Source organism: Mus pahari, chromosome 10 (genome assembly GCF_900095145.1).
Source record: "Mus pahari chromosome 10, PAHARI_EIJ_v1.1, whole genome shotgun sequence".
Classification (NCBI taxonomy): domain Eukaryota; kingdom Metazoa; phylum Chordata; class Mammalia; order Rodentia; family Muridae; genus Mus; species Mus pahari.
In genome coordinates, this window is record NC_034599.1 from 91,937,904 (window position 1) to 91,960,794 (window position 22,891).

The 22,891-nt window shown below is 41.6% G+C and overlaps 1 protein-coding gene across 2 annotated transcripts in view; it reads left to right on the top strand.

The window, feature by feature from the left end:
* Positions 1-1,172: 1,172 nt before the first annotated feature.
* Copb2 (coatomer protein complex subunit beta 2) overlaps positions 1,173-22,891 on the top strand; it is a 28,318-nt gene continuing 6,599 nt past the window's right edge. For both annotated transcript variants that reach the window (XM_029542809.1, XM_021206627.2), the window contains exons 1-20: positions 1,173-1,271; positions 5,222-5,359; positions 7,912-7,998; positions 8,202-8,328; positions 9,143-9,291; positions 11,023-11,169; positions 11,646-11,745; positions 12,397-12,539; positions 12,824-13,023; positions 14,633-14,743; positions 15,756-15,844; positions 15,932-16,038; positions 16,811-16,954; positions 17,538-17,668; positions 17,908-18,115; positions 20,235-20,345; positions 21,183-21,397; positions 22,270-22,362; positions 22,451-22,631; positions 22,781-22,849. In XM_029542809.1, the coding sequence (XP_029398669.1) occupies positions 1,269-1,271; positions 5,222-5,359; positions 7,912-7,998; positions 8,202-8,328; positions 9,143-9,291; positions 11,023-11,169; positions 11,646-11,745; positions 12,397-12,539; positions 12,824-13,023; positions 14,633-14,743; positions 15,756-15,844; positions 15,932-16,038; positions 16,811-16,954; positions 17,538-17,668; positions 17,908-18,115; positions 20,235-20,345; positions 21,183-21,397; positions 22,270-22,362; positions 22,451-22,631; positions 22,781-22,849 (2,553 nt within the window). In that variant the 5' untranslated portion in view covers positions 1,173-1,268. The remainder of the gene's footprint in view (positions 1,272-5,221; positions 5,360-7,911; positions 7,999-8,201; positions 8,329-9,142; positions 9,292-11,022; positions 11,170-11,645; positions 11,746-12,396; positions 12,540-12,823; positions 13,024-14,632; positions 14,744-15,755; positions 15,845-15,931; positions 16,039-16,810; positions 16,955-17,537; positions 17,669-17,907; positions 18,116-20,234; positions 20,346-21,182; positions 21,398-22,269; positions 22,363-22,450; positions 22,632-22,780; positions 22,850-22,891) is intronic.

The following is a 22,891-nucleotide window of genomic DNA, read 5'->3' on the forward strand; positions in this document are numbered from 1 at the left end:
CTCCACACTAAATATACTTCACATTTTAAAACGTTTCAACTAATTTTTGTACTTGGTTGCTGTATAGTATGCAATTACGTGATTATTCATCTCAATTATGTACAATCTCATTACTGAGAGAAAATTTGTTTTTTACTAAGACAGAATAGTAAAAATGGATCTTTGGAAACTACCTGACTTTTTTGTACATGAAAGATTGAGGTCTATAAATGTCCCAAGAGCCAGGCACTACCTAATGAAAACTCACCCTTACTTCTCTCAGGCTATACAATTCCTTTCTGGAAACCCAGGCTTTTCTCCCACTAGAGATTTATAAACAGCCAAGGGCAAGTTCCATTTGTTTCATAGCATTGTCTTTTTAAAAGGTGTGTGCATGTGAAGTTGGTACACAACGCATTTGCACTTTTCCTGGCAATCCCTAGGGCGTGGCATTTTTTTTTTTTTTTTTGAAATTCAACTAATTTATTAAAGAGCTATTTTGGCGGTGCAGATAAGAGCACTGGGCTCCCAGGGCGTATCCATCCCCCCAGCAGCCCAGATCTTAACAACACTACTTACTATGCCATCTTGGCCAGTAAACCCAAGTTCCTTGAGCCTTACATTCCCAATCAATAAAATGGAGACGACTCCTACGTGATGTGGCGGTACAGTCAGCTAAAAGTACACAACCACACAAACCACCCGGCGGATGCTCTTTGAAGGGCAATCACTCGACTGCCTCCGGGAGCCGCCAGAACCAAGGTCTCAGGGCTCCTCGGAGCCTCAAAGACGGGAGCCGCGCCCACATCTTTTCCGCCTCGGTCGGTATCACCCAAGACCCAGACCCCGCCGGAGTAGGAGTACACTTTTAGAGCCTTCTTTTCTCTGCCAGAGGCTCACGCTGTTCGGATAGCGCTTCCGGGCCCCTCCACTGCTGCCGGCGTTCAGCAGGAACTGCGCTCCATTTCTTGGGTTTCTGAACCTGACCGAAGGTGAGCAGCCCCAGACCGCCGCTAGTCACCGCCCTACGCTAGCCACAGCGACACACACTCCATCAGCCAGCTCAGCAGCGGGAGACGCAGAAGGCCGCGTTACCGAGGAAACCGGGGCGGGACCACGCACGGACCGCCTTACGGAGGGTGTGCGCGGGCGCAGAGCCTGGCTCCGAGTATCGCGAGAGCCGCTTCCCGGAAGTTCCACGTCAGTGGGTCGGCCGGTCCACGGGTCGGTGGGTTCCTGAGTGTGTCGCCCGGAGCCTGTGACGGGCAGGGGCTCGGACAGTCGGAGCCATGGTAGGTCGGGCCTCAGGGGACGGAGAGCGGAACCCACCGGCTGCGGCGGGTTCCCGGGGCTTCCGGGCCAGGAGCGGTAGTTAGAAGCCGTCTGCGCTGCTGCTGCTGCGGCCTGGCGGGGTCCTCCTGTCCCGTTGGCGTCCTGGGTGGAAGAAGGCCAGACCGGGAGGCTGCCGTGGTGACACGGTAGTGAAGTTGGGTGCCCGCGAGGGAGCGGCCCCCGACTCTCCGGGCGATCAGGGCGCCTGTCAGTGCCCCTGCAGTCTGCACCGGGTCCGGCAGTGCGAGTAAATGCGAGAGGCAGGGCTCGGATGCCAAAGGCAACTTTGACAAAGTCACTTCATTCTGCCATTGAACCCAGCATCCAGGTCGCGTGCGGTGTTTGGTAGTGTGCAGACACCAAATTGCAACGTTAAGCAGAGGAAAAACACAACTAAACAAAGTTAAATGTCTATGGAGCCAGAGGTGGAATTTCAAATGCTTTGGCGACCCGGTTCGTCGGCGACCCGGTTCGTCGTTTTCTAGCTGGTGTTGATTGGGCCATATTTTTAATAGTGAAATCTTGCTTTCATTCCTCAATGTTTATGAGTTCCATACCCACACATTGAACCAGCTTTTGGTGGAAGACATTTGAGGAAAATTATTGTGTGAACATGTGCTGTCATTTTTTTTTCTTGTGATAGTATACAATGACTTTTTACAACTTTGACCCTGTATCGGTGTTCTAACTAATCTAGAGATGACCAGGAGTAATGGGTAGATTATAAATACTTAAATAACTGAACGTGAGGGTTTCGATTTGGTGGAGGGTACTGGAACCATGTGCAGACACCAAAAGATGGCTGTATTTTAAGTCTCGAGTAAAAAGTACAAAACATGAGTTGGTTTATTTGCTCACTCACCATAGGAGTATTCACTGTCCTGCATTTTGCTAAACATTTACCAGCTGATTGTCACCGCAGCCTGTAGATAATTATGAGTAATGCTTATGGTGGTTACTATAAGCCTTGCTCTGCTCTAACTGAATTCTGGTTTTAATTCTCGGAATGCTAAGAGAGATATTATCATTATCATCCCTGATTATACAAGTCAAACCTTGGGTGTTAATTAAACTTACTACCATGTGTCTGACTTGAGCGCTGCAGCTGAGGCGTGTAGCAAGATTGTGGACCTCAGCTATACGACCTGTTCCTCCCCTATTCCCAAATACTTGTAGTGTGGAGAGAAGGACCTGGATAAGCACTGAGCCTTCCCTTCAGAAGTAAACCACTCCACAAGCAAGAAGAGCTGTGTGCCTGGGTGGGGACGGATCCTCTGGCTAGGCCAGACAGAAAGGGCATAGTGGTAGCAGTGACATTTAAACTAAGTCTGGAGTTGAGGATGCAGTGAGACTAGATTAATCATCTAAGACCTGCTATGATATCTTTAAAACAATCATGACTAAGATGGTAAGTATGACTACAGGAGCTCTTGCCTACAGTAATGCACATTTTAAAATAGGTGTCTTTGCTTTGGAGTATATGCAGCTATACTAGGTAGTTCAGAGATCCCTGGCTGTTTTGAAAAATCAATTTAAAAACATTGTTAGGACTCCTGGCATAACATACTTTCTGCTTGTTGTTGACTCAAAGATGAGAGGGAGAAGTTAAAATTTGTGACAGTAATTAGTGGGGCAGAATTTTAGAAATCATTGAAAAGGTTTGCTCCCCTGAGATTAGCTTGTGATTTAAAGATAGTGGCTTCAGTATGTTACAGATGGGCAGGGCATGACAGTGGAGGTGTTCTCGTGAGAATGGACTAGTTAGATCACGGGCCCTAAAGCTGGTTTTGGAAGTGAGGGAGGCAAACAGTGAAGAACAGTTAGAAGTAGACGGCGACTTACATCTGACAGACACACAGAGAGGGGCGATTAAGAGCCTTGTTAGGTGTTTGTTTCAGGGTATTACCTCTGCTGCATCCTCAATTTTGTGCTGAGAAGCAACCTTAAATTTCTGTAGAATTCATAACTGTTAGGGAACAGCACAGAGGCACCAGCACAGTAACTCATCCTGGCAGTAAGCATTCGGATTGTGGGTTAGGCGTATGCAAGGGGAAGTGCAGTTTAAACGAGCCTACAAGAAAGAGTGGAAGAAGAGAGAGTGCTCCAGGACTTCATTGTGGAATGAATTAACTTTTCTTCTGGGATGGCTTCCCTGGAAGAGATGGAACACAGTTGCTCACTAAAATCATTTTCTGTTCTGTGGTTCAGAACTGTTAATAGCTGTGGTCTGACTGGAAAGGGACAGTTTTAAACTATTGCAGTTTTATGGCTTAATTTGTTTAAAATTGTTCTGTTTTTCAGTATGTATCTATAAATTCAAAAGGCCTTTATGAACAGGAGTAAACCCTTATTGATCAGACATTACTTGCCTACAGTTTAAATGCCCTCCCCATCTGATTATTTTTAAAGAGCTCATTTAATGTTATGGTTTAGGATTACTACAGCTTCATGAATGACATGTCTTCACAATATTTTCTGCTACAACACTAATGCATGGACATGAAATTGAGATTTAGTTGATGTTTTAAATTTATTTACCTAAAACTGGGGGTTTTAGAAGTATCTTCTGAAGTTCCTTGGAGGCCTCTTACTGTTTGAGGAAGTCACAGATCAGAAGTTTTACCAATAGTAAGATGTGTTGGCCTTCCCACTAGGTTTATATTTGCACTGATGAAAGGTGACCATGCTGGTGCACTCATGCCAGAATGTGCTGGTGATACATTCTTTTTGAGACAGATTTGCCTTGTAGCACAGGCTGACTTTGAACTCACAGTCCTCTTTTTCAGAGCCCAGAACACACCACCACACCCAGCCTGATCACATGTTCTGATTGTCAGACACTTACTTGTAAGAAGCAAGGTTTTCAGTGAGAGTGCCTTGGGTGAAACAGTAAAATGTTATTAGTGCTGTCAGTCTCACTGCCTCAGGAGGCATCTTCTAAAGATCTGTATTAATATTACAAAATGAGGATGTGTAAAATACTTGTAACATGTGGCTGGTGGAAGAAGCACTTTAATATAGATAAAGGTTCAGGTTGCAAGCTTACTTGAAATGATGGCTCAGAAACTGCTTATTCAGATGTATTTAGTAGACATAGCCTGAGAACTGGAAGATGTTAGCTGGTCCCTGACCATGTCTGTTAACTGATGGTAGAATTCTAACCTTCAAATGTAAACTTGAATATTTGAGACTGAACTTCATGTATTTCTGATATTCAAAGACCTGTCGGTTAAAGTAGGAAGTGGTATTAATAAATGTGACTTTTGATTAAGGGTAATAAAATTTGTTATCTATGTGAATCTGTGTAACTCAATGAACCATCCTTTCCCAGCAAAGTGTAGGATAGACTAATGGATTTTGATTTAGCCAAGTGTAGACAGCTACTTCTAGGCTTCAGATCCCATAATACAAGTGTTCTTTAAGGAGCCCTTGATTCTCAGGCAGCATCAAAGCAGAAAGTCCAAAAATGACTTATATATTCCGCTTCCTAACTGTATGTGTTATGTGTTTGAGGCCAGATGGTGGTTGTTTTTGTTATGTCTCAACCAAAACTGTATACTACAACATACTGGAGACAAAGCCAGATATAACAGTCCTCTAAAAAATGAAATTGAAAAAAATTGACATAAATGTAAAACATTATCATTTGAAACCCTCATAAATTTTAAGGGTGTAAAGAAAGAGGTCAGGATAAGTAATATTGGAAAACCACCTCTGTAAATACAAACTTAAAAAATACCCCATTTTTTAAGTTTTAATGTGATTAACAAAGGTGCTTTAGAATTGAAACTGTTCACAATTTAGCAAAGTTAAAACAATTTTTTCATAAGCCTCTCAATACACTGTTTCAAGCATATTTTATTTGACTTAATAATTTAATTTAATTTCATCAATTGTCCTTTCCCCTTAGCCTCTTCGACTTGACATCAAGAGAAAGCTGACTGCTAGGTCTGACCGAGTTAAGAGTGTGGATTTGCATCCGACAGAACCATGGATGTTGGCTAGTCTTTACAATGGCAGTGTGTGTGTTTGGAATCATGAAACTCAGGTAAGAGTTCCGAAAGGACTTCCTTAGCCATAAAAGCTATAAAATACCAGCACTAATAATGAAAGAGCCACTAGAGTCCAAGCAGCTGTATGTGTGCTGCTGCTCAAAGTAGGGTGGAGTGTTTTATTTTCAGGACTAGGTTTGTGTGAGTGTTGCCTGTGGAAGAAGTTCTGGGCATATTATATATTAAATACAGCAGCTTCGATGTAGGTCATATTAGCACCGGCTTCTGTTCTGCTTGCTTTCCCCCTCTGTCACCAGTGACAAAGGGTTAGCTGCCATTCATGTGTATTGAGAGTGGCAAGAGCACTCTCACATGGCTGTTCTGCACTGGGTGAATCCAGATGTTCTTACATTTCAGATAAGGACGTTTTGGACTCTCCTGGAGATAGCAGGTCAATGTTGTAAAACAACAACATTGTTTTATTATTTAAAGCTAATTTACTGGCAAGTCTTAGCCACGCTGAGCCTTGATTTACTACTCTGAAAGGATAACTGTTGTGACCTGTGCATGAAGAAAGAATGTGGAATAAAATGTTAGGCAGTTGTTTCTCACTCACTGTACTGGCTAGCTTTGTGTCAACTTGACACAGCTGGAGTTATCACAGAGAAAGGAGCTTCAGCTAGGGAAATGCCTCCATGAGATCCAGCTGTAAGGCATTTTCTCAATTAGTGATCAAGGGGGGAGGGCCCCTTGTGGGTGGTGCCATCTCTGGGCTGCTAGTCTTGGTTCTATAAGAGAGCAGGCTGAGCAAGCCATTGGAAGCAAGCCAGTAAAGAACATCCCTCCATGGCCTCTGCATCAGCTCCTGCTTTCTGACCTGCTTGAGTTCCAGTCCTGCATCCTTTGGTGATCAACAGCAGTACGGAAATGTAAGCGGAATAAACCCTTTCCTCCCCAACTTGCTTCTTGGTCATGATATTTGTGCAGGAATAGAAACCCTGACTAAGACACTCACAAAGAACCATCTTGGTGTTATCTGTTGCTTTCTTACCTTAGATGTAGCCCTTCTGTGGCCTGAAAGAGAATACAGCTTTTCTGCTCTTTTGTTTAGCTTGTAGAGTGTGAGTTGGCTTTTTTTGCCTTTTGTCCTGCCAGGCACCTCATGTGGTACTCAGTCATGGAGGTTCTATAGTTGGCTCTTTTACTGCTCCATATATCCTCGGATTTGTTGATGACTCAAAAGATTTTCTACATTTTTCTGCCGTCTTAGAGACTGCGTGCTCAGCTTGCTCTGTTCATGCCACAGTCACCTGGTAGCAGCTGTGTATCTATGTGGCACTCAGCTTTGTCTTAACCTGGGACGCCAGGTGGCCTCAACAGTTTTGTAAGCTAGTCTCTGTTGGTTTTCCCGTGTACCTTGGTTAATGAGCCAGTACGATTTTGTTAAATTCCTGAGGTACTACATTATTGCTTTCTTGGTACAAAAAGAGACATTAAAAATGATAGCTTAATTTTCAGAATTTTAAAGAACAGACATTTAAAATGGGACAGCAAAGTGTTCATCTCTGGTTTTCCTAGGTCTCCTGAATTCCCACCTTGAATCCATGTAGATGATCCACTCTGAACATCCAAGGAACATATAAACCTCTCAGTGTTTATGCTTACTACAACAACCAAACACAAACGCTCAGCATTTTTTTCTGGAAATGTGTTGCGAAGATGTATAAAAAAATGTTTGAGTCATTTCTATAGGTTCGATTTTTTTTTTTTTTTTTTTTTTTTGAGACAGTCTCACTAGCCCTAGCTATCTAAAACTCACTAGGGCAAACTGGCTTTGAACTCACAGCGATCTGTCTGCCTCTAGGTGCTGGAATTAAAGGCATATGTCAGCCACTATGCCTGGTTTATGGGCTCAATCTTTAAGAAACGGAAACTAAGCTAAGAGATGATTCACTCAGCAGATAGTGGGGTGGGGTGCACAGCAGCTGGGTCACACACTGTTGTAGGTGTGGGCTGCACAGTAGTGGTGAGTCCTGCCCTTGGAGACCGCAGTGGGAAGAGAACATGGAGTCTGCTTAGCGCTTGGCAGTGGTGCAGGAAGGGAGCCGGGCGTGGTGGCACACGCCTTTAATCCCAGCACTAGGGAGGCAGAGGCAGGCGGATTTCTGAGTTCCAGGCCAGCCTGGTCTACAAAGTGAGTTCCTGGACATCCAGAGCTATACAGAGAAACCCTGTCTTGAAAAACCAAAATTAAAAAAAAAAAAAAAAGCATCCTCCCTGAGTAGGTTTCCAGACAGGAGTGAAAGGCCATACTGGAAAGGAGAGGCAGGCCAGGACGGAGGGTCTGGAGTGCTGCCTGTCGGTCGGTCTGTCTGTCTGTCCGTCCTATAACCGTCTGCTTTCTCTTCTAAGTTCCTGATTTTCAGATCTACTGAAGAAAAAAGTTGATTGGTCCTTTTTTCCCCCCCCACTTTAATGCTGAGCTGTCATTCACTTTAACATTTTTAACGAAAAATACTTTACAGTTTGATGTTTTAATTACAGCAGAATAAGACTTTTCAGTTACTTCCTTGTAACTTAATGTGTTTATTCTTGTTAATATTTCAAGACACTGGTGAAGACGTTTGAAGTATGTGATCTTCCTGTTCGAGCTGCAAAGTTTGTCGCAAGGAAGAACTGGGTGGTGACAGGAGCAGTAAGTAGCTCTGAGTATCAGACCCTACCTTCTGATTGGTCAGTGGCTACAGAGACCAGTTGCAGAGTTGTAATGCCTGGTTCATGTAGTTAATTAAATGTAGTGTTCTAAAGGGTGGAGGTTATGCCTTGAGCCTATAGTACAGTTTAGTGGTCTATATAGTTTACCTCATAATAGTGATCTTTTAAAATCTCCATTCCTAGGACGATATGCAGATCAGAGTGTTCAATTATAACACCCTGGAGAGGGTGCACATGTTTGAAGCACACTCGGACTACATTCGTTGTATTGCTGTTCATCCCACCCAGCCGTTCATCCTCACAAGCAGTGGTAAGAGACGACCTGCTTCAGTTGTGTACACTGAGTGATGATTTGTTCCCACAAGACATGTTGTACTTGACTGCTGTTACAAGTGGACTCTCCTCCAAGCATCTTTTAAACTATTTGAATCCATTACTGTGCTATTGACGCTGCCCACCTGTGTATTTTAGTATTTTAATAGAATTATATTGCAATTGCTCTGATTCCTGCCAGAAAATTCGAAGGTCTAGATGCATCAGAGGTCTAGATGCATCAGTGTCTGGGGAGGAGAAAGTTCATTATTATGCTGATGAGCAAGCTGTTGGCAGATTGATATAGGCCCCATTGGTTTATCTGCAAAATCAGACTAGCTAGCTAGCTAGCTAGCTCCCTGGTATTAGTGTGAAGCAGTCACCTGCAGGAAGGCAATTACCTGGGTACCCTTGAGTTGGTAGTAGTCTTTGAAATATTTTAAAATTTAACAAGTGAGAACTTTTGTAAAAGCAGTTAATTTCATCAGGCAAATGCTGCCTCTTTCTACAGTCAGCGTTTTCAGCCAGACTTAGACGGTAACTACGGTCCTTTTTAAATTAAATTTAAAAAGTTTCCCCATTTTTTTGTGTGTCTTTAGTAGCTGTCCATATGCACTTTGTTCCCACTGTTCTGTAATTAGGAATGCTCTGAGGGCAAATGAGACCTTGGAAGTCTTTCCCAGTGTTGGTTCTACGGAGTAGATGATGGGGTGTGTGAACTGTGCTGCATTTGTTGCCTTAGAGGACACCAAGCCTGCCTTACTACAGAGATGAAAACAGACCACGACTGACTTGGCTTTCTTTTGGTATAGATGACATGCTTATTAAGCTCTGGGACTGGGATAAAAAATGGTCTTGTTCACAAGTGTTTGAAGGACACACGCACTACGTTATGCAGATTGTGATAAACCCCAAAGATAACAATCAGTTTGCCAGTGCATCTCTCGACAGGACCATCAAGGTAGGTGTCCACTGTTGGTGCTTTACTATGGCTGGCCAGAAAGCTGCTCCTGTGCCAAGCAGGGGCAACATGGTATAACATTGGTTTCTACTCTAGGATCTGCAGTAAGAAGCACTGGCAGATTTCTAGGTCACTGTGTGTGTGTGTGTGTGTGTGTCCATCCTTTAGTCATTCTTGAATCCTCATCAGTGGTCTGTTTTACATGTAAGTTCTTTATGTTACCATCTCCCTGTTCTGCCTCTGTTTTCCTTCCTGTGGACTGCCGTTCTTCAGAGTCTGTCTTGTTGTCTTCCTCTTGGAGAATAAACTACAGATGTCTAAGTGAAATACAGGATGGTTAGGGCTAGCCTGGGCTGATGTTACAGACACCAGTATAACTTTGACCTGCTTGCTGTCCTCTAGAAATGCTGTGAGTGTTCACAGAGCATCGCCTTCATCACATCAGCTCTTCCCTCTGACTGCAGGTCTTTTCATTCTCTGATTTGGATTTATTTTTCACTGAACATCTACATAGCTCTCTAAGGGTTAGCACAGATAGTCATTCTGAGAAACTCCAGTCTAGTGCTTAATGGCTTTAGACAGAGTGTGTGTCATTCGCTTTAGATTTTGTTTCTATTAACAGTCTTCACATTGAGTCATAATTCATGTAATTTGAAATCATTTATCCCCATGATAGACTGGATATTTGGGGTAGGAGCTGTGTCTTCCCTTGCACAGCCCCAAGATGTTCTGGGAGAGCAGCATAGTGGGTACTGAGTAGAGTACTAATTTAACTCATATAAGCTATTTTGTGTTTAAAGATCTTCAGGTTTTTAAACCTGATTTTGATATCTTTTGTTGAATTGCTCTTGCTTTTGACATAGATGGGAAACTGAGATGAGTTTGAACTTCTTCACTAAATCAAGTTTCTGTGTTTTTTGAGTAAGGGTGTTTTTTGTATGCTAAGGTGGCCTAGAATTCACTGTGTATCCTATGCTGGCCTCACAGTCTCAATTTTCTCAACTTCCCATATGTTGGGAACATAGTCTTGTACCTCTCTCACTGGCAAGTTTTCTTTCATTTTAATACATGTCACTAATCACTAACTCTCCCATCAAATCAATACTTCCTTTAGAGGTTTTTCAGAGTGTTATTCATTCGTGCACTTCATCTGTATACCAGTTTTCTTAGTGTGCTTTCTGTTGCTGTGATAAAACACTGACCAAAAGCAATTTGGCAAAAGAAAGGGTTTATTTCATCTTCCAGTTTATAGTACCTTATCCAAGGAAGTTGGGGCACAAACTCAAGGCAGGCACCTGGAGGCAAAGTGAAAGCAGAGCTATGGAAGAACACCATTTATTGGTTTGCTCTTCATGAGTTGCTCAGCCTGCTTTCTTATACCACCCAGGTTCACCTGCCCAGGGGTGGCCCATCATGGCCTCCAAGGGTTGCCTACAGGCCAGTCTGATGGAAGCATTCTCTCAATTGAATCCCCTCTTCCCAGATAAGTACTGTGTCAAGTTGAGAAAAGTATAACCAGGTCACCAGCTGAACTATATATAGCCTCCATGCAGCTGTCTAGGAATTGGCACCTTCAGAGAGCAGTGATTCTGCTTCCTGAAAATTTACATGAGACTAGCAGATATCCTTGAGCACACTGTGTGTTGGGCTGTGGTGTTGGATGTCTTGTGTTAAAAGTGGGTGGAACTGCCTCTGAAAGTGCTGACTGGCAAATGCTGCTGTTTTCCGAAGGTGTGGCAGCTGGGCTCTTCATCACCAAACTTCACTCTGGAAGGACATGAAAAAGGCGTGAATTGCATTGATTACTACAGTGGTGGTGACAAGCCATACCTCATTTCAGGTGCAGATGACCGGCTCGTTAAAATATGGGATTATCAGGTACAATTTCTGTAACCTTCCTTGCCGTATGCTAGACTTGGTTTTTACTGCTTCCTATAGCACCTCAAGGCTCAAATGGAACTCTTTACAGTCATAGGTCAAGGCCCCAGTATTTGCCCCTAAATTGTGGTCCTGGAATTTCCCCCTTTATAAAAAAGAATGCGAATGCATTTTAAGATTTTAAAGTAAAATGCCAGCATGCTTATTGTTTGTTTAAAAGGGTTTTACACTGTCAAACCACATGTCTCTGAGTGTCCTTGTTACTAGACTTCTGTATCTGAGTGAAACAGGCACAACAGTGAATGTTGTGATGTAACCATGGTACACGTTTCACCACATGGAACAGTCATAAGCCTAGTTATTACTCTCATTGCCATGCTTTGTGTCTCTAAGGTTTTCTTACCTTCCTCCCCCTTTGCTTCTAACATAAGTTTCCCAACAATGGAACATAGTGGCTTTCTGTGTCTTGATTTCAGAACAAAACTTGTGTGCAGACCCTGGAGGGGCATGCCCAGAATGTGTCGTGTGCAAGCTTCCATCCTGAGCTGCCCATCATCATCACAGGGTCAGAAGATGGTAAGTTAGAGGCTGTTGTGTATGTGCTGGACATGACTCACTGGATATTTAAACCATGTGGTGGCCCTGCATTGCAGTGGGAGGCTTCTAGGAGCTTCTATATCATGATTAGGAATCTAGACTTATACAGTGCTGAAGAATAAATGGCTTTATCATCATCACCATTTTAGTGTCTTTGACTCTGTCATTTAAAGAAAAGGAGATCAGATATTCTAGAGAAGAACTTGAAAAAGCCTGTGCATTGCAGTTTGACAGACCTGGGTTCAAAATCAGGCTCTGTCACTTTGCAGATGTATGGTTTAGGTAGACTAAGAGCTAAGAACATGTAAGTCTACTCAGGATTATAGCGAGAGGGAAGAAGGAATCACACACAGCAAACATGTACTACACGGGAGCACTCTACCCAGGAAACTCTGCTGTGATTTTACGGTTAGGATTTATTGCCTACTTCTAGTTTTCTAGTTGCAAGTTTTTTGTTGTTTCATGCTTATGTTGCTTTGTAAAATCAGCTAAAGAATTAGAGATCTAAATGTCATAAAATTGCTAGAAAATACTTGTATTGAAATAGAAAGGCTTCTAGTAGCTCGTTCACCTAATAATTTATTTTAGATGTTCATATCCAGAGGGAATGTTCACATTGTTGATTTTTAGGAACTGTGCGAATCTGGCATTCTAGTACCTACCGGCTTGAGAGCACACTGAATTACGGAATGGAGAGGGTGTGGTGTGTGGCCAGTCTGAGAGGGTCCAACAATGTCGCTCTGGGCTATGATGAAGGGAGCATCATTGTTAAGGTAACTGTACTTTCTTTAAATGGATGAGAAAGGCAAAGCCATGCCAAGTCATCAGTTTTGTTAAACAAGCACTTCTGTTGTTAGAAGAGACTAGATTAAATTAGACAGTTTAATGTGAAGGAAGGAAAGGAAAGGAAAAAGGAAAGGAAAGGGGAAGGAAAGGAAGGGAGGGAGGGAGGAAGGAAGGAAGGAAGGAAGGAAGTCTTCACTCAGTGAGGGGGAAATGGGTCTGTTCTTGGTTTTTGTTTTCCTTTTAGTCACTAAGCTGTTTGTCATTGTTGCAGCTTGGCCGGGAGGAACCTGCCATGTCCATGGATGCCAATGGAAAGATAATCTGGGCCAAGCATTCTGAAGTCCAGCAGGCCAACCTGAAAGCAATGGGCGACACTGAGATTAAAGATGGAGAAAGATTGCCACTGGCAGTAAAGGACATGGGCAGCTGTGAAATATATCCACAGACCATTCAGCACAATCCTAATGGGAGGTAAGCTGTCAGTAACACCCTTCTCTGAGCTTGTGTGTGGTGGATCAACTGTGCGTATGCACAGCGTGTCCCCAGTCTGCTCCTGGAGCTGTGTCCCGGCCCACATTCCGCAGTTGCCAGCTGCCAGCTCACTTGGTAGAGTTGGCACGCAGGGTGGCAGAGTCAGTGTTGTTTCCTTAATCTCCCCCACCCCCCCTCGGGACAGGGTTTCCCTGTATAGCCCTGGCTGTCCTGGAGCTCACTCTGTAGACCAGGCTGGCCTCGACCTCAGAAATCCGCCTGTCTCTGCCTCTCAAGTGCTGGGATTAAAGGCGTGTACCACCACTGCCCGGCTGTTTCCTTGTTCTTAAGATACTCTGGATTAGTGTCCTTGGGAGTCTAGAACCTGGTGCCCTGTACTGCTTACTGCTCTTATGGAAGACTAACTCCAGTATGTCTTCTGAAAATGTTTGGGATTGTGACTTTTCTATTTCTTACCTATAATTTGAATTGTCAACTCTGTTTTCCCTGAAGATTTATAAAATAGTAATAATCATGTGAGAGAAGTTTTTACTTCTCTAAACAGTAAATTGATGCTCAAACCTCTAGAGCCGTGGATCTTAGTCTTCCTAAATGCTTGGACACCTCAATACATTTCTTCATGTTGTACTGACCCCAAGCCACAAAATTATTTCATTGCTATTTCACAACTGTAATTTTGTGACTCTTATGAATCGTAATATAAATATCTGATATACAGGATATCTTATATGCACCCCCTGTGAAAGGATCATTCAATCCCTAGGAGGGGTTGTGACCTACAGGTTAAGAACCACTGCTGTAGAGCTTTAAAAATCATTTTACAGTGTATTTGCATGTCTTAAGTTACATTCACTGTCATAAATGACAAAGTATGGTATTAAGACTCAGTCATTGATGTCTATAATCATTTTTAAGTATCTTATGAAAGTTTAAGGCAATGTGTGTGTGTTTATTTGTATATATATAATACCTTCAGAAATCTTTTCTGCAAGGTTTTAATTTTACCTGTGAGTGTCCTCTAATAACAGACATTATCATGTTCTAAACAGAATTTGAAGAGAGGTATTTTGTCTACTGGGGAAAAATGTTTGGCTGTATAGCATTCTATTTTTATTCATTACTTAAATGTTAATGATCCTGTTCATTTTAGTAACTAACAGTTGAATACAGTCTTTTGTTCATTTAGTGATGAGCATTGGAACACAGGTAAATGTGCTGCAAGGCAGTGCCTCCTTGTGGTGTGATGCTGTGAGCACAGTATACGCATCTTGATGCTCAGCAAGCATTGCCCTGTGGTTGGAGTCGCTGCATCTCCAGCCGTGCTTGCTCCTCATCTCCAGGCTCTGAGACTGAATGAGGAGAGAAGGCCATTGCAGTAATGTTTTTGTCAGTAACCCCACACTGATTGATAATTACTTTTGGTTTTGTTTCTTAGAATATTTATTCATAGCATATTCAAAGAAGTATATAGCTCTAACATTTTAAATTATAATAACTAACATAGCATCTGTTAGTGAATTATTTTATCATAGATATGAATTAGTGTCCTGACACCTATGTCATTGTCCCTGACTTCCATCATTTCTAGGTTTGTTGTGGTGTGTGGTGATGGGGAGTATATCATCTACACAGCAATGGCGTTGAGGAACAAGAGCTTTGGGTCTGCCCAGGAGTTTGCATGGGCCCACGATTCTTCAGAGTAAGATGCGTGCTGCCCAGTTTGTCCTGATTGCAAATAGGGTGTGGATGCCAATGTGGCTGGTGCTTTCCCATGGTAAAAGACAGTTCCAGCACAGCTGCTTCATTGAAGCACTGGGAGAGTATAAACCGCCCTTGCCCTGTCTGAATTACCATGCTGCCTCACTCGGGTGGATGGAATAAATCCATTCAACTGGAGATTCAAGACCAATATCTTTGTTGGAACCTGTGACATGCATGATGCTTGGGTTTAAGGCAAAGTAGGCCCTCCCAGACATGGCCTCCGAGGGACGGTTGCCCTTTATAAACTATTGGGAGGTTCTGCTTATGCCAGGTCACTTCGATGAGAATTTTAATGCATCTTTTTAAAAATTCAATTTCTGCATGTCCCCTACTGCTCATTCTTAACCTATTTCAGTCTGCATTCAGAATATTCATAAAATGTTCTCATTAAAAGCAGAAGTCACATTAATTCTTTACATGTTTACAGTTCATAGCCACCAACACAGTCAGACTATCCCTACCCCAATTAGCTCATTCCCCGGGCCCAGGCAAATACTCATCTTTTTGTTACTATATAGATCAGTCTTTCTTTAGACTTGTTGATAGTTTTATATGAATGGAGCACTACAGGCATGCATTCTTGGATATGGTTTTTGAGATCATCTGTGTTCTTACCTGTATCAATAAGGAATTGTTTTGTGTGCCAAGTAGTATTCCATTGAATGGATGTACCACCATTTAAGCATTCACTTTTTGGATATCAATGCCATTTCTAGTTTCTACAATGGTTTCTAAGCTTTCGTAATTTGCATAACGTACAGCATGATATCCATTATTTGTCTAATTGCAACATTTTCACTATGGCTTGGGACAAAACTAAGTGAATTTTTCAATGGAGATATATTTTTATTTTTCAATAATTAATATTTTATCAGAATATTTGAAGATATTTCTAACAGTTATTAGAATTATGGCTTAGTGTTTAATATGCTGTTTCTCCTGTCCCTCAGGTATGCAATAAGAGAAAGCAACAGTGTTGTAAAGATATTTAAAAACTTTAAAGAAAAAAAATCATTTAAACCTGATTTTGGAGCTGAAAGTAAGTGCTGTTTATTTATGTTGCATTGTGAGAATCTTTGTAATGTCTCACAACATTCAAGTGGACTCTTCTTGTGTCCTTTTTAAGGTATCTATGGGGGCTTCTTGTTGGGAGTCAGGTCTGTAAATGGCTTAGCCTTCTATGACTGGGAGAATACTGAACTCATCCGCAGAATTGAAATTCAGCCCAAGCATGTGAGTTTCTCCTCTATGGTTACTTTGGGAGGTTTATCTTTGAAATGTCTGAGTTCCTCATGTCAAGAATGGCTCTTTGCACACTGCTATACTGGTCCCACTGTGCTGAACACCGTGCTATTTACCTAAGAGGTGCTCAGGATATCATTTATGTATTAGAATCAGACAATAATCATTGACTATATGTAGAAGTATAGAATACAAGTATAAACTCCAAAATTCATATTTTAAATGTCTTTAACAAAGTAAACACATTGAAGATGGAAATTGGGGAATTATTGATATGGAAAAGCCTTTTCATACTTCATGTGATGATGGTCAGGAGAACTCTAGTAGCAAACTTAGAGCTGCTGATTGCCATTAGAAGGCATCTTACCTAGTTACAGTCCTGAGTCTGTCTAGAGAGACTGGGGCCATGACCCACCAAAGGTGTCCACTTGTGGTATTATTGTTTTTTCTTTATGTATGAGTGCACATATATGTGTGGAGAAAAGAAATAAGGAGTAGGAAACACTGTTTTAGAGAACAGAGAGCAGCCCACCCCACCTGAATGACAGAATCCTGTTTCCCATTGGTGTTCCACTACTGTTCCACAACAGTGCTGTGCTGTCCGCCTTCCCAAATGCATGTAGAAGTACAGTGTACCAAATGCTAAGTGCATAATGACTGCCTTGCTGTAAGACTGGTCCTGTAGTGAACAAAGTGAATACATTTTGGGGTGGCTACTCAGAAAGGCGGTCAGTCATCTGTCTGTCTGTCTGTCGGGTTGCAGATCTTCTGGTCTGACTCTGGAGAGCTGGTCTGTATCGCCACGGAGGAGTCATTTTTTATTCTTAAATATCTGTCAGAAAAAGTCTTGGCTGCACAGGAAACACATGAGGGAGTTACTGAAGATGGCATTGAAGACGCCTTTGAGGTAAGTGTCTGAGTCCAGCTTAGGCTTTGTTTTTAGTATTTTATATTCTTAAAACAGACTAAACTGATTTTAACAGTTCTGTGTGAATTAGGTTTGGGTAGGGTGACTATAAGTTCTGATAATGGGCCATACCTATTCAAACAACAACTGTATGTTTAAAATAAATATGTGCCCTGACCTTTAGAAAATCTGCAGGCTTGCTTTGCTATCCTTCACCAAGGAAATGTGAAGTGTTTGGTTCTAAGACTGTTGAGCTAGAATGATTCAAATGAGCTCTGAAATGGGAAAATCAAACCATCTACTGTTTAGATGTCCTTAAGGACTTGGAGATACTTAACATTCCAGTTTCATGTGTTGGGCATTTTAGATTGATACTTTTTTAGTTATGTTTATGTTAATGACTCAACAGTGAGATTTCACACTATATTCATTGAAAACTATTTTTAAGTAAAGACAAAAGTTCTTAGGAAGAATGTTCTTGAAATTAGATTTTACTTTGCATTCCTTACCACCACTCTCATCAGATCTAGCTTGTTCACAGATTTCTGGTGTTGATTGCAATAGTCTGTTTTCTTTTTTATAGGTTCTTGGTGAAATTCAGGAAATTGTGAAAACTGGGCTGTGGGTAGGTGACTGCTTCATTTACACAAGTTCTGTGAACAGATTAAACTATTACGTGGGAGGAGAGATAGTCACCATCGCCCACTTGGACAGGTACTGAGTGTCATTTTGCTTTTGTCTAAAGCAGCGTAAATTTGAAAGTGCTTTTCGAACCAAATGTCATGCTGACTTGTGTAACAGTGATGGGGTAATTTCCCCCCATTAGTTTTAGTAGATTTTCTGATCGTAACCAAAATCACATCCATTAAATGTGTAAGAATTTGAGCAAGAAGGGTGTGTGTTGGTGTAACTGTAGATTTGGGCTTCTAAGTTGGTTTCTCTTTCTCTTACAGGACAATGTATCTTCTGGGCTATATTCCAAAAGACAATAGGCTTTATCTGGGGGATAAGGAATTGAACATTGTTAGCTACTCCCTGTTGGTTTCAGTCCTAGAATACCAGACCGCTGTCATGCGCAGGGATTTCAGCATGGCGGACAAGGTCCTCCCTACCATCCCCAAAGAACAGAGGACCAGAGTGGCACACTTTTTGGAAAAACAGGTGAGAAGTTTTGCCTGCCTACTTTCCTTCCCTCTCTCTTTCTTTTTAAAAGCAGCATCTGACAAAATGTTGCTACAGGTTGTAGAATGGCGTCTCTTATTTCTTACCACTGTCTGTCTTACCAAGTCAGGTCGGCAGCACACAGCACATCTGGCTTGAACTCTTACTTCTTTAGACTTAGGACCCTCCATGCCTGTCAGTGTTTCAGTGTTGGAGCTGATTTTATCACTCTTCTTACATTCCCCTTTAAGATTCTTGACCTTTTTATTTCTAGCACACCTTTAATTCCAGTACTAGGGAGGCAGAGGTAGTTCCAGAGTTCCAGGCCAGCCAGGGCTACAAAGACCGTGTCTCTAAAAAATAAATAAATAAATAAATAGAAAAACAAATGCTGTAGGCTGGTCTTTGTTTTTCCTATTATTATCTTGTTTTAATTTAAACTTGTGGTAAAGCTCCCTTAATAAAACTTATTGTTATCAATGTGCCAATTCCAGTCACATATTCACAGCATATAAAGTAGGTTCTACAATGTAAACCAGATGTTCTTTCCTGACCCCTTCCTATTTTCCAGAAGTATTTTCTATTTTCATTCCTGAGGATGTGGCACTACACTGATTCTTCATTGTCAGCTTTAGGCATTTCCTATAAAAAGGGGCTCCTGTGTATGGACATCACAGGAAGGGTACAACTTTTACAGAGGACTTAGGTTTGGTTCCAATGAACCACTTACCAGCTTACAATTGCTCAAAACTACAGTTCCAGGGGAATTCAGTTTCTTCTTCTGGCTTCTGTAGGCATCAGGCACATACATAGTATGCTTACATACATGTATGCCAAACATTCATACACAAAAATCTTAAAGCAAAAGTTCTCTTTAAAATCTGTTCAGTCATATTTCCTCTCCTTTTATAGTATATCCTTAGCCCCCCAAACACAAAAATTACCTTTAGTGTCATCTTAGTGAAGATTGGAAATACAGCAAAAGCAAGGACATGTCACCTTCTTCCTCTGTCTTGCTCTGTCCCTACCTGACCAGTTCCAAACATGTGCTGTTTGCTCTGGGGTCTTCTGCTGTCAGTGCTAGTGAAGAAAATCACTAACTTGGATTTAGAACCAGTGTGTACACTGCACCATGGGTAGATGGGGGAAGCAGAGTGGCACATTTCCAGCAACATGAAGACAGACTTAGATGAACTCTGAAAGTTGCCCGGCTTCTCTGTCCTGACCACTCTACACTAAGCATTTTCCTTCAGTGTGCTGAGAAGTAAGCCACCAGAGTTTCCCTCTGACTGTCGCATTCCCAGAGTTGGAAAACTTGCCCATTAATGTTTTTTTTTTTTCCTCACAGAAGTTAACTTTGTAACTATAGTAGTAGATTTAAAAGTCTGTCCTATGGCTTTATGCCCTAATGGAGCACAAGAAGGGAAGGATACTTGATAGGCTGAATCCAAGACCAGAGTAAAGCCTAACTGATGACAGCCCTCGGTGCCTGGACCCCAGCTATAGGCTGGATGATCTACAGATGAGAGAAAGTTGGAAGGTGTACCTTTGGCTTCCCATTCTCTTCTCATTTCTGTCATTTACCTCTATAAGATGAATCTTGGACTACATGACACCTAAGGCTCACTTCTAAGCTTTCCAGCAGCTAAATTTACCTGTGCCATATGCCCCTCCCCATGCAATAAAATTTTATTTTGTATTTAATTAGAACCTAAACTATATGAAGTACATCCATTCTTTAGTTTTGACCCATTCTCCAGCTCTCCCAGAAGTCTGAAATTTACATATTTAGTCCTGTAGCATCTTTTGTTACAGGATGATCTTAAAGACCTAAGTATAAAATTGTGCAAAGTAGACATTTTGAAGAAGAAATGGGAATGCAAACTTGGTTTGCTAAAAATGGCTCCCATTTTGCATTGTTGGTAGCATATTCATGGATGCTAATGGGTATCTGGTTACTTGGGGGTTAGATTCCATTTGGTCCTCTGAAATAGATGGTTATGGGGTCTTCTTGTCTGTAAGGTCTTTTGAGAAAGAAATAATTTGTTGTGTGCATACTATATGTGCACATTCTTCTGAATGTCTAAGTCACATATTTTCTTTTTAAAAAAATGTATAGGGCTTCAAGCAGCAAGCACTTACAGTATCCACAGATCCTGAACATCGTTTTGAGCTTGCTCTTCAGCTTGGAGAGTTGAAAATTGCTTACCAGTTAGCAGTGGAAGCAGAGGTATGTTCTAATCCAAGACTTTTCCAAAACCCAGAGAAGGGTTAGAAGGTACTTGGATATTGCTATTGCTGAAATATTGTTACCAGTGACGCCTTTTAGTGAAGCTGTTGTATCTTTGGTCTTTTAAAAGGTGCATTGTTAATCTTTGGATAAATTCACTGGATTAAATTCAGGGTACTCTAAGTTCTATACTCTGTTTAAGAAGTCTTTCTGTCTGGTCTGGGTCTCAAGGGTGTAGAGATACCAACAATTTGCCATATTGGTGAGAGACACTGATTTTAAACAAGAGATAAGACATTTTGTAGATGTGTGTGTGTGTGTGTGTGTGTACTGGAAATTATGGGTTAAGTACAGCATTCACGAGTAAATTAATTTCAGACTGTACAAAAATTAGCTGTCAAGATCATTTAAATGTGCATTTTGATTTCTGAGAAGCTACAAAGGACCACATTCATTAAATATTTAAGGATGTAATTTTCTACTCTTCCTAAAAACATGTTACTAATTTACTTGTTAAAATAATTGTAGTCTAATGACATTTTAATTCCATTTACATGGTTTTAGATTCAGTTTCACTGTGTAAGTAAAAATGAAAATGAGTTAATTATTCAAGTATCATTTGAATTACTTTTGTTCATGTGATTTTCATTTCCTCATTACACATTTTTATCATGTGTTTCTTTGACTGACAGAGCCAATTTACCAAGCACAACTCAAAAATTACATTTATGTCTTATATAATCTTCTAATTGTTATCACAGTGATATTCAAAGTAACAGGATAATGTTGAAAGTTGAAATGCTATTTCCAAAGATGTTTTATCTTAAATTCTTACAGTCGGAACAGAAGTGGAAACAACTTGCTGAACTCGCCATTAGTAAATGTCAGTTCAGCCTAGCCCAGGAGTGTCTGCACCATGCCCAGGATTATGGTGGTCTGCTGCTCTTGGCCACGGCCTCTGGAAACGCTAGTATGGTGAACAAGCTGGCAGAAGGTGCGGAGAGAGACGGCAAAAATAACGTGGCATTCATGAGCTATTTTTTACAGGGCAAGTAAGTATTATCTCAAGGTCTAAAAAACCTTTAAGGAGTTGTAAGCAGTATTTCTCCACTGACTAAGGATGGTGCTTGAGAGGAATATGGTACACAAATTCTGGGGACAGCTGGTGATGACTGACTGCTGTGGAATAGTGGGGGCAGCCAGAGAACAGTGCTACCTACCTTGGTGACACTAGCCTTCAGCAAGGAGTGCTCTGGTAACTGTTGATCTCTATATGCTTGAACTGTTAATTAAATGTGTGGTTCAGAGTCAAAGAGCCTACCAGTTACTTACTCCTAGACCATTTTACTGAATGGTAGAAGGCTGTTGTTCTCCTCCAGTTGGTACCTAATGGCAGGCAGAGGACTGTCTACACCAGGCAGTTCTGACCTGTTGTGTGCCAGGATAGGAGGATGAAAATGCTATTTACTATTTGAGCTCAACTCTGAAAGCATCATGAATTTCAGAGTTAAGCTAAGTCACATGGACATCAGTTTGCCTTTTGGAAATAAACAGAAATATTATTAATCTTGCTCTATGTGCCAAACATCCTAGACCTCACTGTCCTATTAAGGTATGCTAAGAACCGAACTCCAGGGATTTGTGCACACTAGACAAGTGTTCATCACTGAGCGGCACTTCCAGACCTGTCATAAAACTCAAAAGTTATTCAAATAAGCTGAAAGCAGTCATGAACACTGTTGTGCCTCACACCCACGAAGTCCACTGGTTTTGTTCAACATTAAGACAAAGGGCTTAGCAACAGAAGTGAATGTGCAAGGGGCAGGGGCACTGGGGTATTTTGCCTCTGCAACAGGTTCACACTTCCAGCTTTATCTGCTATTACTGTTTGTTTCTCTAACAGTATCTCTGCTTTACTCTGTAGGCTTGATGCTTGCCTAGAGCTCTTGATCAGGACAGGAAGACTCCCTGAAGCTGCCTTCCTGGCCCGAACTTACTTACCCAGTCAGGTCTCAAGGTATGGATTTAGTTTAGAGAGAAATATTTCAACTAAAACAGGGCCCACATTCTTCATCTGTTTGGTTCTGTGATGTCTCTAATATTAGGGTAGTGAAACTGTGGAGGGAGAATCTTTCAAAAGTCAACCAGAAAGCAGCAGAATCCCTTGCTGACCCTACAGAGTATGAAAACCTTTTCCCTGGATTAAAAGAAGCCTTTGTTGTTGAAGAATGGGTGAAGGAGACACATGCGGATTTGTGGCCAGCCAAGCAGTACCCTCTTGTCACGGTGAGTGGCGGAGTGCCAGGCTGACACACATTCACAAGTCCAGGTTTGAAATGAGCTGCATACATTATTAAGAGCTAATTAACATCTGAGATTTGGGCATAATTTTTGATTTCAGAATATTTCATTTTATTGTCGTTTTTTTTTGATAGCCAAATGAAGAAAGAAATGTTATGGAAGAGGCAAAAGGCTTTCAGCCCTTGAGACCCACAGCCCAACAGGTCTGTAGAGAACTGCGTGTGACAGAATGACTGGCATTGTTG